Source organism: Calonectris borealis, chromosome 19 (genome assembly GCF_964195595.1).
Source record: "Calonectris borealis chromosome 19, bCalBor7.hap1.2, whole genome shotgun sequence".
Taxonomy (NCBI): domain Eukaryota; kingdom Metazoa; phylum Chordata; class Aves; order Procellariiformes; family Procellariidae; genus Calonectris; species Calonectris borealis.
This window is the reverse complement of record NC_134330.1, coordinates 8,465,067-8,479,075: the sequence shown is the minus strand read 5'-3', so window position 1 is coordinate 8,479,075 and position 14,009 is coordinate 8,465,067. Positions and strand designations below refer to the sequence as shown.

The window sequence follows — 14,009 nt, the reverse complement described above, 5'->3', positions numbered from 1 at the left end:
CCGCAGAACCCCCCCGCTCCCCGCACTGCCCGCCCGCACCCCGCATTGCCCCGCAGAACCCCCCCGCTCCCCGCACTGCCCTGCGGGCCCCCCCGCTTTCCGCACTGCCCGCTCCCCGCACTGCCCGCCCGCACCCCGCATTGCCCTGCGGGCCCCCCCGCTTCCCGCACTGCCCGGCCCCGCGCTGCCCGCCCGCACCCCGCATTGCCCTGCGGGCCCCCCCGCTTCCCGCACTGCCCGGCCCCGCGCTGCCCGCCCGCACCCCGCATTGCCCCCGGGCCCCCCCGCTCCCCGCACTGCGCGGCGCCGCCAGGCTCGTCCGGACCCCGCGCTGCCCGCCCCGCCGTGCCCCGCTGCCCCCGCCCCGCCCCGCCGTGCCCCCCCTTCCCCCCCCACACACGGGGGGGGGCGTCCGCCCTGTGAGCGCGCGGGCGCGGCGCCCCCTCCCCCCCCCGCGAGCGCACGGGCTGAGTCCGTGTTCCGGGCGGGCGCGGGCTCCAGGCCGGGATTTGGGCGCTCCCCGCCCGCCTCCCTCCCCCTTGCCCCCCCGCCCCTCCTCCCCCCTCCCGGCTGGCTCCCTCCCTCCCTCCCTCCCTCCCCCTCCCTCCCGGCTCCTGAACTCCAGCCCCTCTCTCTCTATCAGCCGCTCACTCTGTCTCAATATGTCTCAAGATGGCGGCCAATGTGGGATCGATGTTTCAATATTGGAAGCGCTTTGATTTACAGCAGCTGCAGGTCAGGCTCCCCCGCTCGCCGCACCGGCCGGGCCGCGCCGCCGGACCCCCCCCCTCCTTCCCTTCTCCGCCTTCCCTCGGGCCCGGCCTCCCCCTCCTCCTCCCGCTGCCGGCCCGCGCCGCCTAAAGGGAACCCCCCGCTCCGCCCGGCCGCGGCGCTCCGCTCCCTCCGCCCCCCCCCCGCCATTGATCACCGGCCCCATCGGAAATTGATCCTCTTTGTTCAATTCATCGATCAGCCCAAGATGGCGCCGGAGCCGGCGCTGCCGGGGCCGCCGCCGCTTCGCCCGCTCCGTCCCGGGCTGCTCTCTTCCCCGCTTCCCGTTCCCCCGCGGCGGCCGGGGCCGTGCGGGGCGGCCGGGGCGGCGGGCGGCGGCGGGGCTGCCGGCGGCCGCTCCTCTCCCCCGCCTGCCTGCCTCCCCCCCCGCCGCCTGCCCCTTCCCGCCGCCGCTTCCCCGCCGCCTTTTCTCCCCGGGAGCCGGGGAAAGTTTACCGAGTGCTGGGACTTTGTGTGGGGGCGCAGGGAGCCGGCCGGGCTCGGCGTGCAGGCGCGGAGCGGCGGGGGCTGGGGGCGCTGTGGTGCCGGCCAGGCGGGCGCTCCCCCGCCGCTGCCCGGCCGCCGCCGCCGCCTCGCCTCGCCGCGGGGTGCCGGCCCCCCGCCCCTCCGCCGCCGGCGGGCAGGGGGCTCCGGCCCGCCGCGCTCCCGCCGCCCTGCGAGCGCCGCGGCCCGCTGGCACCGCGCCGGGGCGGGGGGCGGGAGGGAGCCGCCGCCGCCGGCGGGGGGGCGAGGGATGGAGCCGCGGCGGGGTCCCGCGGGGCGGCCCGGGGCGGGAAGGGGGCGAGCGCCCGGCCTTGCCCGGCCCGGCGAGGAGGTGTGTGCGGGAGGACAGGGGCAGCGCCGTGAGGGGTGGCTCCCGCCGGCCGCGGGGGGCCGGTGAGGGGCCGGCAGGGTGCGGGGGCGTCCCGCCCGGCGGGGCATGGCCGCCGGCGGCGGGGCATCTCCCCGCGGCGGCGGCGGCGGGAGGGCACGCTTACATAATTCACGGGCTCTCCAGCCTCTCCTGCTGTCCAGGATCTGACAGATGAGCGGAATATTGATGCTTTACTGTGCTGGCTCATAACAGCCTACAAGTCTTGTTTCCTCCGAGGGAGAGTACTCGCAAACCAGCTTTCCTTCGCCCTTTGGGTGCGTGCCCTGAGGAAATTGCAGATCCACTATTTAATATAATTGCCGGGGTATAGATAAGGCCAGGGCGGGTTGGGGGGGGGGGGGGAGGTTGTCAAACGATGAATTGGTGCTGCTCCCGCCGCTGAATAGGATTGCAACATGCATGTTTCTCCCAGTTGATTGGTGCAGGAAAGCGCTGCCCTGCCTCTTCAAACCCTCCGGTGCCTCCCGTTTAAATAAATTGGCTCGAAAGCCGCCGGCTGCCCACCCTGGCCCCCTCCGAGGCGGGCTCGGCGGTGCCCTGCCGGAGCCCTGCGGCAGGCGGAGGCATGGTGCGTTGATGCTGGGCAGAGCCGCAGCCCCGCTGGAGGTGAGGGGATGCTGGCGGGGGGGCCGGGGAGCGGGACCCGGCGGGACCCGCCGCCCTCCCTCCCCTCGGCGGGGCTCGCAGAGGGCGAGCTAGCGGGAGCGATGCTAAAAAAACCCCAGCAACCCCCAAAACGGGAAGTGCTACGTAGGATCTGTAGTAGGAGGCTGGTCCCTGCTGACTTTCAGGTGCATTAGGAGGTGGGGTAAAGCAGCGTTTTGTTTTAGGCTTTTCTTTCTTTTTCCCCCCCTTTCGTGTTTTATTGTTTCTTTTAAAGGTTTTGGATTAAGGTAGACTTGGCTGAACTTTGCTAACTTGAAAGGGTTCTTAATAGTGACCCAGAATACCTACAGGAATACAGAAAATGCGATCCAGATGTAGAATTGTATAAAATAAAATGGATTAAATTAAGATGTAGTTAAACAAGGTCTGACATCTTTAATTGTGGACTTTTGCTTTTGCCTCTGTGTATGTGTGGTTGTACTTGCTTAGCATAGGAAAATAAATGCTGCTAACGTCACTGCCGTGGTGTTATATGTAACGGTGAAGAAGTCTAAATGTTTTCTATAAAAATAAAGCCTTCAGAAATGCTTATTGATTAAAACATATTACGCTAAAGTATCTATCATGTAAATTAAATTCTAAAAGGTAATGAACGCAGCCAAATGGCATTTTGATAGATTGTTCTATTCTGTTTTTAGTAAAAAATAGCTCACTTTTATCATAATTTAATTTCTGTGCATACTGTAAAACCTGTTGTGGAGTATCACTGTACAAACCTTAATCTCGTTTTTGCAGACTAAATGTGACAGTCTGACTTGAACAGCTTGTAGGTTCTCCTTTGAAGCATTCTGGTAACGCTAGCTTAAAGTTGTTTGAACAATATTCATTACCTGCTTTTGAGGACTTGTGATTATACATGCTGCGGGTTGAGGCTGTTCACCTTTTGGCAGGTTCACCGGGCAATCCGTGTGCGGTGCAAAGTTTATTAACTTCGCACGCGGTCTGTCTGTGGAGAGTCCTGGAGTGACCAGAGAGGTGGAGAGTACCTTCATCCATATGCAGAATAGTTAATTTGTTTCAAATTAGCTTTTTATTTTTTTTTATCCACCCATCTGCATGAAGAGGTAGTGTAATATTTACTCCCACTTGCAGATGAAGCAATATGCTATAAAAACTATCGTTACTGAGTATGAAGTTCAGTCTTACAGAACTGTCCATGCCTCCCTCCCTCCCCTGTCATTCATTTGTACTAACGTATTTCGAGTGTGGAACTATAGAAAATAAAAATGCTTTTGTCTGCACTTCCGTTACCCTATTCCAGGACAAAAACCTGAAGGATTTATGCTTAACACAGTTCCACCTGTGTCCTGTGAACTCCAGCTCTCGTAGCTCTGGGTCTAGATGGCTTTGAACCTATCGTTTTTCTGCATGAGAAAGTTGTAAGGAGCCGAGACTGTGTAGTCCCGTATCGCTGGCAGCGGAGCGACATGCACCCTGTCTGCTCGCAACTTCCTCTTCTGCGTTCTGTTAGAAGACGACATTTAACTGTTGATGAGCTTCGACCTGCCTTGTAATACTAAGCAGCAGGTTTCTCAAGATTGTATCAATATTAATTAAAAACAGAGCCAGGAACACTTTAGGGTCTGACTCTTTTAATTATTTATTTCCTTTCACTAAATAACTCTTGTTTATAGGAAGAGAGATTTCAAGAGTTGGAGGCAGGATTAAATAATTCAGAACTTGGATTAAAGAACAAAAAGGTCTCTTCACAAATGGAATATGAGATGCAAAAATGGCAGTTTCCTACAGGTATCAAACGTGGCTCTTCACTTGAGACTGTACCCGAAAGGCATGCAGCTGAACGCTTAACCCTTTTCTCCAGTAAAGGTTAGTTATATTTCCTAAAGAAATGGTGGAATTAGCATGGCACTTCTGTGTCAGTTTGCCATGTGGTTGAAGATGGACCCATGTTTGATAACTGATGGCAACGGAATTGCAGTGCAGAGAGAAAACAGGTCCTCGCAAACAGTGAATATTGTGGCAAAAAATGCAAATTAAATCTCTGGAGAGATGCTGTTGCCCTCGAGTTAAAACTGCATCTCCTGTTTGGAAGCAATTGTGTGATCTGAATCAGGTTGACATACGGCAGCATGAAGGTTACCTGCTGCTGCATGGTCCTGTTTGGAAATGGTAGTTTTTGGTGTCAGCATCACCTTCACCATAAAAACAGCCGTCTGCGGGAGAACAGGAAAACGAGCGTTGTGTTCCTATGGGTACGGCATGCAGTCCTCTTTAAGATTTTGCTTAACATTTCTGAATATGTGTGTGTATATGTCTGTATCAGAGGAGGCAGTTGGTCCTGCCATATCTTTTTGACCAGCAGTGTTGCATGAGTAAGTCTATCTTAGCTCTCAGACCTAAGTTGAATCTGCAGGATGAATGGAAGAAGTTAATACCATTTGAAAACTAAACGAACTATCTGTTGGAAGTATTTTGACAATAAACACAAGTCTCAAAATGTCATCGTAGCTTTTTTAGGACAGGCACACGTATTGGTGAAAAGTACAGTTTCTTACTGCTTTTGAGCAGAACGGCATAACTTGTTACTGTCAAGCTGGGAACGAAAAGCTAAAGCCAAATCTTGCTCGCGCGTTTCTGTTCTTTAAAATCTCGTCCTGGCATTGCATCATATATGATTAAAGTAAGGATAGAGTATTAGTTCTATGCATGCTGTGACTAATTGTTTAAGGTAAACCACTGATAACATTATAAAATTTGTAACAAAATCTGGAAAAGCTAAGTAGTAATGAGTAGCTTTTAAATACTGAAGTGCTTCTATTATTTAATTAGAAACAGGTGGAGTTCTTGGCATCTTTTAGTTGCATCTGATTGTACCAGAGCACAAGCTGATTTGCTTTAAGTGAAGGAGTTAACATGCTTCATCAGAAGTGGAATTAGCGATCACATCTGAGTGTTTAATTTTGTTTATCCGTGCAGGTCACTGTAGAACTTGTAGTTTCTGCCCTAAAAGTAGACAGTGCTTTACTATTTATAATGGTAGTTAAATGTGTATCAAGAAAAGAGTCTCTAGCTACTGTAAATATGTTTCTGCTCCTCCCCTGATCAGGTGTGTGTAGTGAAAGCAACTTGGTAGTTCTTCAAGAAGATGCAGTACAGGGAGGTGAGGGGGATGTAAAAGCCAGGGCAGTGCTGCCAGTATACCCTGATAGCTGTCGTTACTTCCCTGCGGCAGGAAGGCTTTGGCTTTTTGTGGTGGTCAGGGTGGTGTGCCTGGACATCCAACACGCGTGACATACTAGAGGAAAGGCCCTTGGTATACTTCTGGCTTGAGAATTTGACTTTTGTAGGATTCGTTGAATCCTATGCCTTGAGTCCTGTTCCTTGGAAAGAAATTTCTGAAAGCTTTTCTAGCCCTCTTTCCTATTCCTCAAATGAAATAATGCCCATCTGAAACATGGCAGAATTAGTGCATGTTTCAGTCGCTCTGCTCTTATGCCAAGTTTGTGGTTAATTGGATAATGTATTGAGAAATGCAGTAGTGAGGATTTGGAATATGGTAATGGTTGGGATTTTTTTGAAAAAAGATTGCACTACTTGGCTGTGTATAACAATACCAGATAAGTAATGGGTGAAACATTTGCTATAGAAGAAATTACACGCAGTCTAAAATTCCAATGAACAATTATTCTTTATTTGCAAGCTGATTTGTAATGCAAAAAGTGGATGTAGAAAAATGCAAAATCCAAAGTTTCAGTTTGATCACACTGAGGCTGAAAATAAAGGCAGTTTATTTATTGGATAGAGAAGAGATACATATATGGATGCTTAGTATTTTTTAAGACACCAAGCGGGCAGTGCTCCTTGACTTGTGGCCCTTCTTCTGTAAGCAGGGTAATAAGTTCCCATCTTGTATATTCAGGTTTCTCTTTACATTTTATTCTTTACTTATCTTTGTGCTTGGTTGGTTCCCATATACTTTATGGGCAAGTTGGTTGAAAATACAATGTGTTCTGGATTGAGAATACAGTGACAATGTTCCAGCATTGCATGAAGGAGTAGGAAGATGTGAAGCTGAGAGGGAGAAAGCTGAAATGGGGTAGTTAGCAGAAGACAAGGAGTCTAGGGCGAAGAGATTTGTACAAGTGCTCACACATGGGATTGTAGGTGTGCTGTTGAATTTACCAGGAAAGATGAGAGAAACTTAGACCTCATGATCAGAATAGTTAATGCCCTTAAATTAGTAACGACAAGATAAATCTTACTCATTTTGTGACATGCATGTTCTCAGCTTGTTTTTGTTGTCTCTGGTTTGACAAGGCAAGTTAGTTAGTCATTTCTGCTTTTATTGTTAGTTATAATGAAGAAAATAATATGTGTTACATCGCTTGGGTTGCAAAGAACGTGGAAATCCAGAGAGAGAACTGAACGTTAACAGTGGTAGGTTTTTCTAAACGATCAAACACAAAGCGTGCAGATGTTGGATGTGGGTTGTTGGATGTAACAGTGCTCTTCCCTGTAGTCGACCGGTACTTGCGTTTCTGGGAGAGCAGTAGGCAGGAAAGAATTCGTCCTAGATCCACCGCGCTTCCCTGGTCATGCTCGTGTTTTGGCTCCAGCAGGATACAGAGTTCTTACTGCGCTGTTACTTGGTCACTTCTGTGACTTAGAGTCAAGTATTTAGCCTGAATAAACGTATTTCTCGGTATGAAGGTGCTGAAGCCGGGAGATGGCCTGGCGGCCCTGTGCGGACGTAGGTTTGGAGTTAGAGCCTTTCAGACTAATGTTCTCTAATAGCTTTTTGCCTCGCTGGCAATTCGCTCGCTTCCTCGCCTTTTATTAATGCCTTTGTCGACAGTTGGGGTAATAAGGAAGTTTCTGTGAGGGCTGGAGTTGTGCTGTTGTTTCGCGGGATGGAGGGAGGGGAGGCACTCGTCTGCCCACCGTTCATGGGCCCACAGTGATCTGCTCTGGGAAAACAGAGGTAAAGATTACCCTTTCTTTGAAAAGCTCAAAAGCAGATGCACAGAAATATTTAAGCTGCCATGTTTAGATGCTTTAAATTCTCCCGTATCTTTGTGTTTCTGGCTGTGAGCTTTTTAAGGCCTGTAAGGGTGTAGGCCGTGGCCTCTGAGGCTTTTCCAGAGGAGTTCATCCATCAGAGCTGAGCAGATCCTGTTGTTCCTATCTTCGTCGTATGTACTACAGTGAATAAGCAAGCTTGGGCGTAACAGCATCTGGAAGTGCCAGTGCAGGGGTTCTGTGAAGGATGTGAAAATTTAGGCCGAATTATTGGTAAACTGCTGGACTAACTTTGCAGTGGAGGTAGACCCCCTCATTTCATTGAATCCAGTGATCTTGTATTTGACTCACGGTCAGGTGAGCCCTGGCACGCATTCCACAGGGGTATGCAGGTGAGACCAAACTGTGGTCTAATTCCTGCTAACATTTTATAGTATCCCTTGAGCTGTGGAGATCGGCTGGTGCTGCGCTGCTGAGGTACCCTGTCGCTGTGGGATTGCTCTTACGGGTTTGGGGCATGTGTATGTACAGGGAGCCTGAATCACTTCTGATGCTTCCATCGTAGAGGTCTTCCCTTGCTGGGAAATGTTGGCTTCAGTCTGTGGCTCACATGCGACAAGCTGAGGACAGTAATGGTGCAGGGAAGTAAAAATAAAAACAAGTAGATTGGGGGAAATGACGCTGTTTAGAGGACTGGGTGGGATAGAGGGAAGTGGTGAAGAAAGGAAGGAGTTAAGGAGTGAGCTTAAGCCTAGGACTTGGAAATGAAACTCTTATTGCAGTGCAGTTTGGAGAAGAAGAGAGCTTATTTTAGAATTTATATAAATATGCGGCAGTGCAGCTGGGGAGTATGGAGGGTCTCCCAACAAATGCCTGGCTGTAGTGTTGCAATCAAATCCAGCTCACCTGCACTCGCTGATCGTATAAAAGGATAGCCTGGGGTTTACCACCGAGCTGTTCTTGTGGAAACATCCTGGGAAGATTTGTACGTGAGATACCAGGATGATGGTATGACTTCAGAGTACACTGACAGATTTTTAACGTTGCCCTGTGACAAATAGGACTTATGTTCCTGTTAGACTTAAATAGCTTTTTAACCACTTGGGTGATATTTTAAGGTACTATGAATAGTAGAAGCATTCTCATTCTTCTTACATTAAAAAAAAAATAAAGAAAAAAAAAAAGGCAACTTAATAGTTTTTTACTTCTTTTTTTTTTTTTTTTAAATGAAGACTCAGGCTAGATATATCTTAGATGCAAAAAGGTCGTATGTTTTGCATGGAAATGCCCTGGCTTATTCCTATAGAAAGTAAACTGGAAAGCTAGAAGGTAGTGCTGCAGATGGTGAATTGCATAGAAGTTTGATGGGTTAAGACTTACTCCTTCTGCTCTCTCTGGTACCTCTGCTAGGTATTTGAGGTTGCATAGTGTTGATCCATTATTTTAAGGAAAACAAAAGATTTCTTTAACCAGAATGGTAAGCTTCAGCTGGTATGCATCAGTCCATCAAAAATCTATACATTGTGAATACTTAGTTTGGGCAATAACGCTTAGGGGGACCGGTGCTAATGTACAAAGCCTTTAATTGGTTCGGATTCAGTTTGAGCCATAGTTACTAGGTAGTAGTGACTTTGAAATAAGTTGGGAGTTTCAGTCTTGCAGTTAGCGGTTGATGCATGCCTGTTCTCGGCTCTGCTGTGGGTCTGCTCGGGCCTCAGCGTGTCCCTGGGGCTCTGCTGGTGTGCTTCTCCGTCTGCAAAACAGTGATAATGCTTCTGACCCCGCTGAGAGCACTTTGAGATACAAGATTGTGAGTGAGCGCTTACTATTCCTTTTTGCTACTGCTTAATTCTGTGTTGTGGATAAATAAGACTTAGTTGTTGTTACATTTTCTGCACCTTTGTTAGCTTTCTTTTTGAGTGGATTAAACAGAGGATATATTACTGTTGATTTATAGGTACTTTTCAGGCTTGTTGCTGGAAGCAATGTCTATAGAAATGAATGTGAAAAAAGAACTGAGTAGTTGAGTGTCCTAAAAGAATATTGTTGATGATCGGTGCCAAATCACTGGGAGAAAATGTTTCCTGCAAATGGTTCTAAAGTTATAGTCGGGAGTGATTCATACATACGCACACTCTTACTTTAAAACATACCTCCATGTTCTTTGGTATACTGTTTGAAGGCAAGATATGCAATTTATCAGGTTTCCCTTCAGATTTCTCTGTACATTAAAGGCTGCTTAAAATTTACATTATAGGCACCCAGTGCTCTGCATGTTGAATTTAATATTCAACAGTTTGTGGTTGCATCATTTAAAACTGCAGTCCTCGGCTAGCTGCAGCCATAGGTTTGAAACAGCTCCCTGTTTCAGAAAGAGAGGCCGGCCTCTGCCAGCTCAGGTGAAGGAGGATCCTCAGTCACCAGCAGGGCTTTTATCCAAGCCACGCTCCGGTGGTGAGGGCTGTAAATGGCAGCACGTGAGCCCCCCGAACGGCGAAAGAGGGGGATATGTTCAGAGCAGTTTTTATGTAAGGTGGTAGACTCCTATCTGAAGGCTGAATTCTTTATTCACCCAAGACATGCGATGGGGCAGCTTGAAACTTTTTTCTTACAGCAACTTTTATCTTTTATCCAAATTGTTCAGGTTTTGTAGTCTAAGTATCCATAGCCTGCTAAGACTGTCAGTGGGGTTAGAGGTTATGATTTAGATGTCTACTTGTGCCATCAGAAATATTGATCACCTACTCATTTCGCATGCGTTTGCCTCCTGAATAGCTATGAGGCTGGAGAGGTGCTGCGCTCCGTTGCTGAGCTCCTGCTCGCCGCCGCTGCGAGGAGGTCTCGTGTGCTCAGCTTAGTGAACTTTGCAAAGGTGAATAAGCTTTATCCCTATTTAGCACAACACAAAGGCCCTGACCCAGTAAGCATTATCGCATGTGCTTAATTTTTAACACATGCGTAGTCGTAGTCGTCTGACTGAGCTTGGGTGGGAAGGAGCTGCCTTTTCTAACCCGGCCCATGGTTAAGTTGTGAATAGTGATGAATGTCTCCGTACTAGTCCAGTGGCTTCTCAGTATCTTCCTTTATCTCATGTTTCTAATCAACTTAATTCTTTTTCTTGTTGCTTCATTGATGTGAAGTACAGATGTTGTCAGAATAGCTCAATAAAATTTATCCTTGTGTTTTGCCTGTAATTATTTTTCATTTTGTTTTTACTGGGTATTTACACATTTTATTGCATGTGTATGTCAAAGTAAATTTGTATTGTGTTATCACTTAAAGATGTTTGCTTCATTTTCAGGCATAAATAAAACGTACCCTTTCTCTATGATCTGAAATATGATAATGTTAATTTTGTCAGCAGACTACATATCTGTTTTTCTGTTGCAACTTTTGTGTGTGTGTTAATATTGATAGTACTCAACTTTGGTTTGGTATGTCTGGTATGAGCATAGTTGCTTTTCTAATATTAATTGTGGAGATGGGATAATATTAAACATTTAAAAATAAGGAGCCAGTAGTCTTGCAATTGATTTTCTGTGGAGAGACCTCTGTGCAGAGTTGCTTACACAATTGTAACCTCTGTTTCTTTTATGTGAGTGCAAGAAGTGTTTCATTTATTTAAAAAATAAAAAATAAAAAAGTTGGGAATACACCGGTTACTCTTCCCTTCCCTTCTTCCAGCTCTGTTCTGTCTCTTTCAGGAGCCCTAGTTTTCTTTTGCTTATAGGTTTCTGCACGTTTTCTTTGGCATGGAATCTTGCTATTGAAATTCTTCGGATGCTGGAAAAGGGCAGCTTGCTAATATTGTGTCTTCAGCTCATCTCTCCACTGCTGTTCACAACACCCTGCCCGTTTTCTCAAGCAAACGTACTTTACGAGTACTTTAAACTCATAATTAGTGCTTGAACTCAGAATATCTTTTCTTCATTCGTTTCAAAAGTGAGTCGGTACTTGCTGCTTTGTAGGGCTAAACTCAGGGGGCTGCTGTGCTCTTGCTTCACAGGATGCAAGAAGCATTAGGAGCGTGGTGAAGCAGACAGTAAGGAGGGAAGAATCTGTCTATAAGAATTTATTTTGCATACTTTCCTAACGAAGAAAGCTTTTCTAGTGTGAGTCTTGATCCTGTGAGTCTGTGTTACTGACAGTCCTTAACCCCTGCAGGACTGGGGATTATTGCCCTATTTTAGATCAGGATTTGAATCAAATTAAATTGTCTTACAAAGCCATGCTCTCAGTTTTATGTATAAAACATTGTTTGCTGTTTCCATGTTTGCGAGGAGGAGCTAGTTTCAGGCTTTTTATGTATCTGCAGGCAGAGCTTTGGTCAGTCCCATGATTGGAACGTTGTATTGTAAAGCTGCTTTCTTTTGTGCAACTTCTGATACTCGTTTCTGTCCTTCTGAGTGCTTTGCTGTGCTCCATGCCATCAACTGTGTGGTTTTTTTCTTGGGGTGGTATGTTAAATACAGCATGAATGATTAAAACAGCGCACACACTGTGCTGTGATCAGCTTGTTTTAGATAATAAATTAAAATCTGTTAGCATCTGAGATGTCCTGGCGTATCCTGAGAATAGTTAGTTCTTTAATGTGCCAAGCTAAGTAAAACTTGATTAATGTCACTATCTGGGATTTTCTGTCCTGTAAATAGCACTTGAAGTCTAAAATTGGAACTGTGGAAACCTACTTTTAACTAGGATTAAAAGAAGAACTTAGTAGTTCAGATTGTTTTCAGGATCTTAGAAAGTGGTCACTGTGCCCCAGAGCTGTTGTACATGCCATCTCTTTGAAAATTAACTCTACTGCAAGGGCTGAGAAGTTAGTTTGGGACTGCAGCATGCTCCACGTGGTCATTCAGTGCAGTCTCTCCCAGTGTTGTAAAAGGTGCTTTCCGTGCCTGGCCGCTGCCTGCTATGCCAAAGGTTGTTATGTCTCCACTCTCACGGCTTTGCAACTTCTGATAGCCTTTAGGATCCTTGCCGGTGAAAGGTGACGGTAGGCAGGCATTCAGTATTGGGGGCTTTCTTCTGGAGCACATAAGCTGATGTGGAAGCTCCTGATATCGGGGAGTGTTGGATATATGTATTGTTTTTCATTTTATAAGTGAACTTTGGTTTTGTACAGATAGAGTAAATGGAAGCTGTAAGCTAGCAGGCATGCCTGGTTGGAAAAAACACACCTACTTCTATTGGTTTTGGGCATTCATGCTCTTTATCTTGTTCGCTTCTAGATATGTCATGGCAAAATGCAGTCATAGATCATAGTGGTTTTACGCCCTATTTATTTGCTATAATCATTTTACCAACAAATTGTGAAGTTAATTTCAGTGGTAAGAAATTTTCATTCTATAGCTAGTTTTTTTTTAAAAAAAGTTGACGGTTGGCAGCAGCCTCTTTGTACAGTTTCTTGATTGTCAGCTCTTCATTATAAATTTACTTTCTAAATGCTGACTTAAGGCCTGACACTTTGTTTGTTTAACTGTCAGTCACACTAGTTTGGAGGCCTAATAAAAGCCTCTCAGATCTTCCTATCGAATTAGGCCATCCTTTACCATCCCAATGACTGAAGTAAAACACCTTTCAGTATATCTTCGGTATATCTTTCAGTATCTATGCCACTTTTGCTGGAACACTCCTTTGGGTGTCTTCTGATACTTTATCTTCACTGTTAGTTCTCTGGTAAAAGGTCACTGTAATGTTTTAATTGGATTTTTCAGCTGCAAGCAATATAAAAATATAAGTTTATTAATAGAGTAGCTTTGATCTTGACGGATTCCAAAACATTTGCTGCATTGCACGTACAGGAATGGTTTGGTTTTACTGCTCGTTCAGGGATAATCAATTTTGTCGTGGAGCATGGAAGCTGAATGTTCTACCTAGCAGGTCAGGAGGAGTGAGGAGCACATCCGCGTGAGAGGGGGCGAAATCTGGGAAGGCAGAACGTTGTTCCCAAACTGGAATTTCCCCAGGATACAGAATCGAAATGTGCTACTGTCGAAGGTGCCAAAGGATCTTTCACAAGTTGTTTTGGTTTTGTTTTTCATCTGAAATCTTTGAAAAAGGTCATGGGCAGTAGACAATTAGAGAAACACTTAACTGACCTTGTTAGTGTATTTTTGTGGAATTATTGTGCTTTACAGTTATTGCTGCTTTACACAGATGGTTATTGCTGGTTTCCATCTGTTCGTTAAGGAAAAGTAAAGACAGAAAACGGCAGCTTTAACTGGGTTTTTAACCAGAACTTTTAGGTTTTATTTCTTCTTTGACCATGTCAGGTTAATCTGTTGGATACAGTGCACTGTGGTTTCAAGGAAAAGAGATCAAAGTGGGAGCATGTCTGCACAATATGGGTCACGATAGCAGTTTCCTGTGTTTCGGGCACCCTTTTCTTTGAACAGTCCAGGTATGTAGTACGATATCACCCTGGCAGAGGGCCAGGCCAAGGAAAAGACTCTGACCAAGACTGACATTATGGAAACCATTTAAGCGAAGTGCTTCATGGCCAAAAAGATCCTTCAGCTCGTGTTGCTGCTTATTTCCAGTTTAAGCTTAGTGCTCTCAGTATGAATGACTTCACAGTGCCCCAGTGGAGTTTTCCCTGTTTTTGCTAAAATCTGCTATCGTGACCCACGGTGTGCTCCTTTACACTATCGCAATGGTTAAAAACGTTAAAATCTTTCAAGGCTTGCAGGTGTGG

The 14,009-nt window shown here is 46.8% G+C and overlaps 1 protein-coding gene across 11 annotated transcripts in view; it reads left to right on the top strand.

The window, feature by feature from the left end:
• Positions 1 to 600: 600 nt before the first annotated feature.
• Positions 601 to 14,009, top strand: part of CUX1 (cut like homeobox 1) — a 281,906-nt gene continuing 268,497 nt past the window's right edge. For 10 of the 11 annotated variants that reach the window (XM_075168938.1, XM_075168936.1, XM_075168933.1 and 7 more), the window contains exon 1: positions 601 to 735. In XM_075168938.1, the coding sequence (XP_075025039.1) occupies positions 673 to 735 (63 nt within the window). In that variant the 5' untranslated portion in view covers positions 601 to 672. Of the gene's footprint in view, positions 736 to 3,852; positions 4,160 to 14,009 lie in introns of those variants that run through there. The other variant, XM_075168935.1, reaches the window with a different exon arrangement.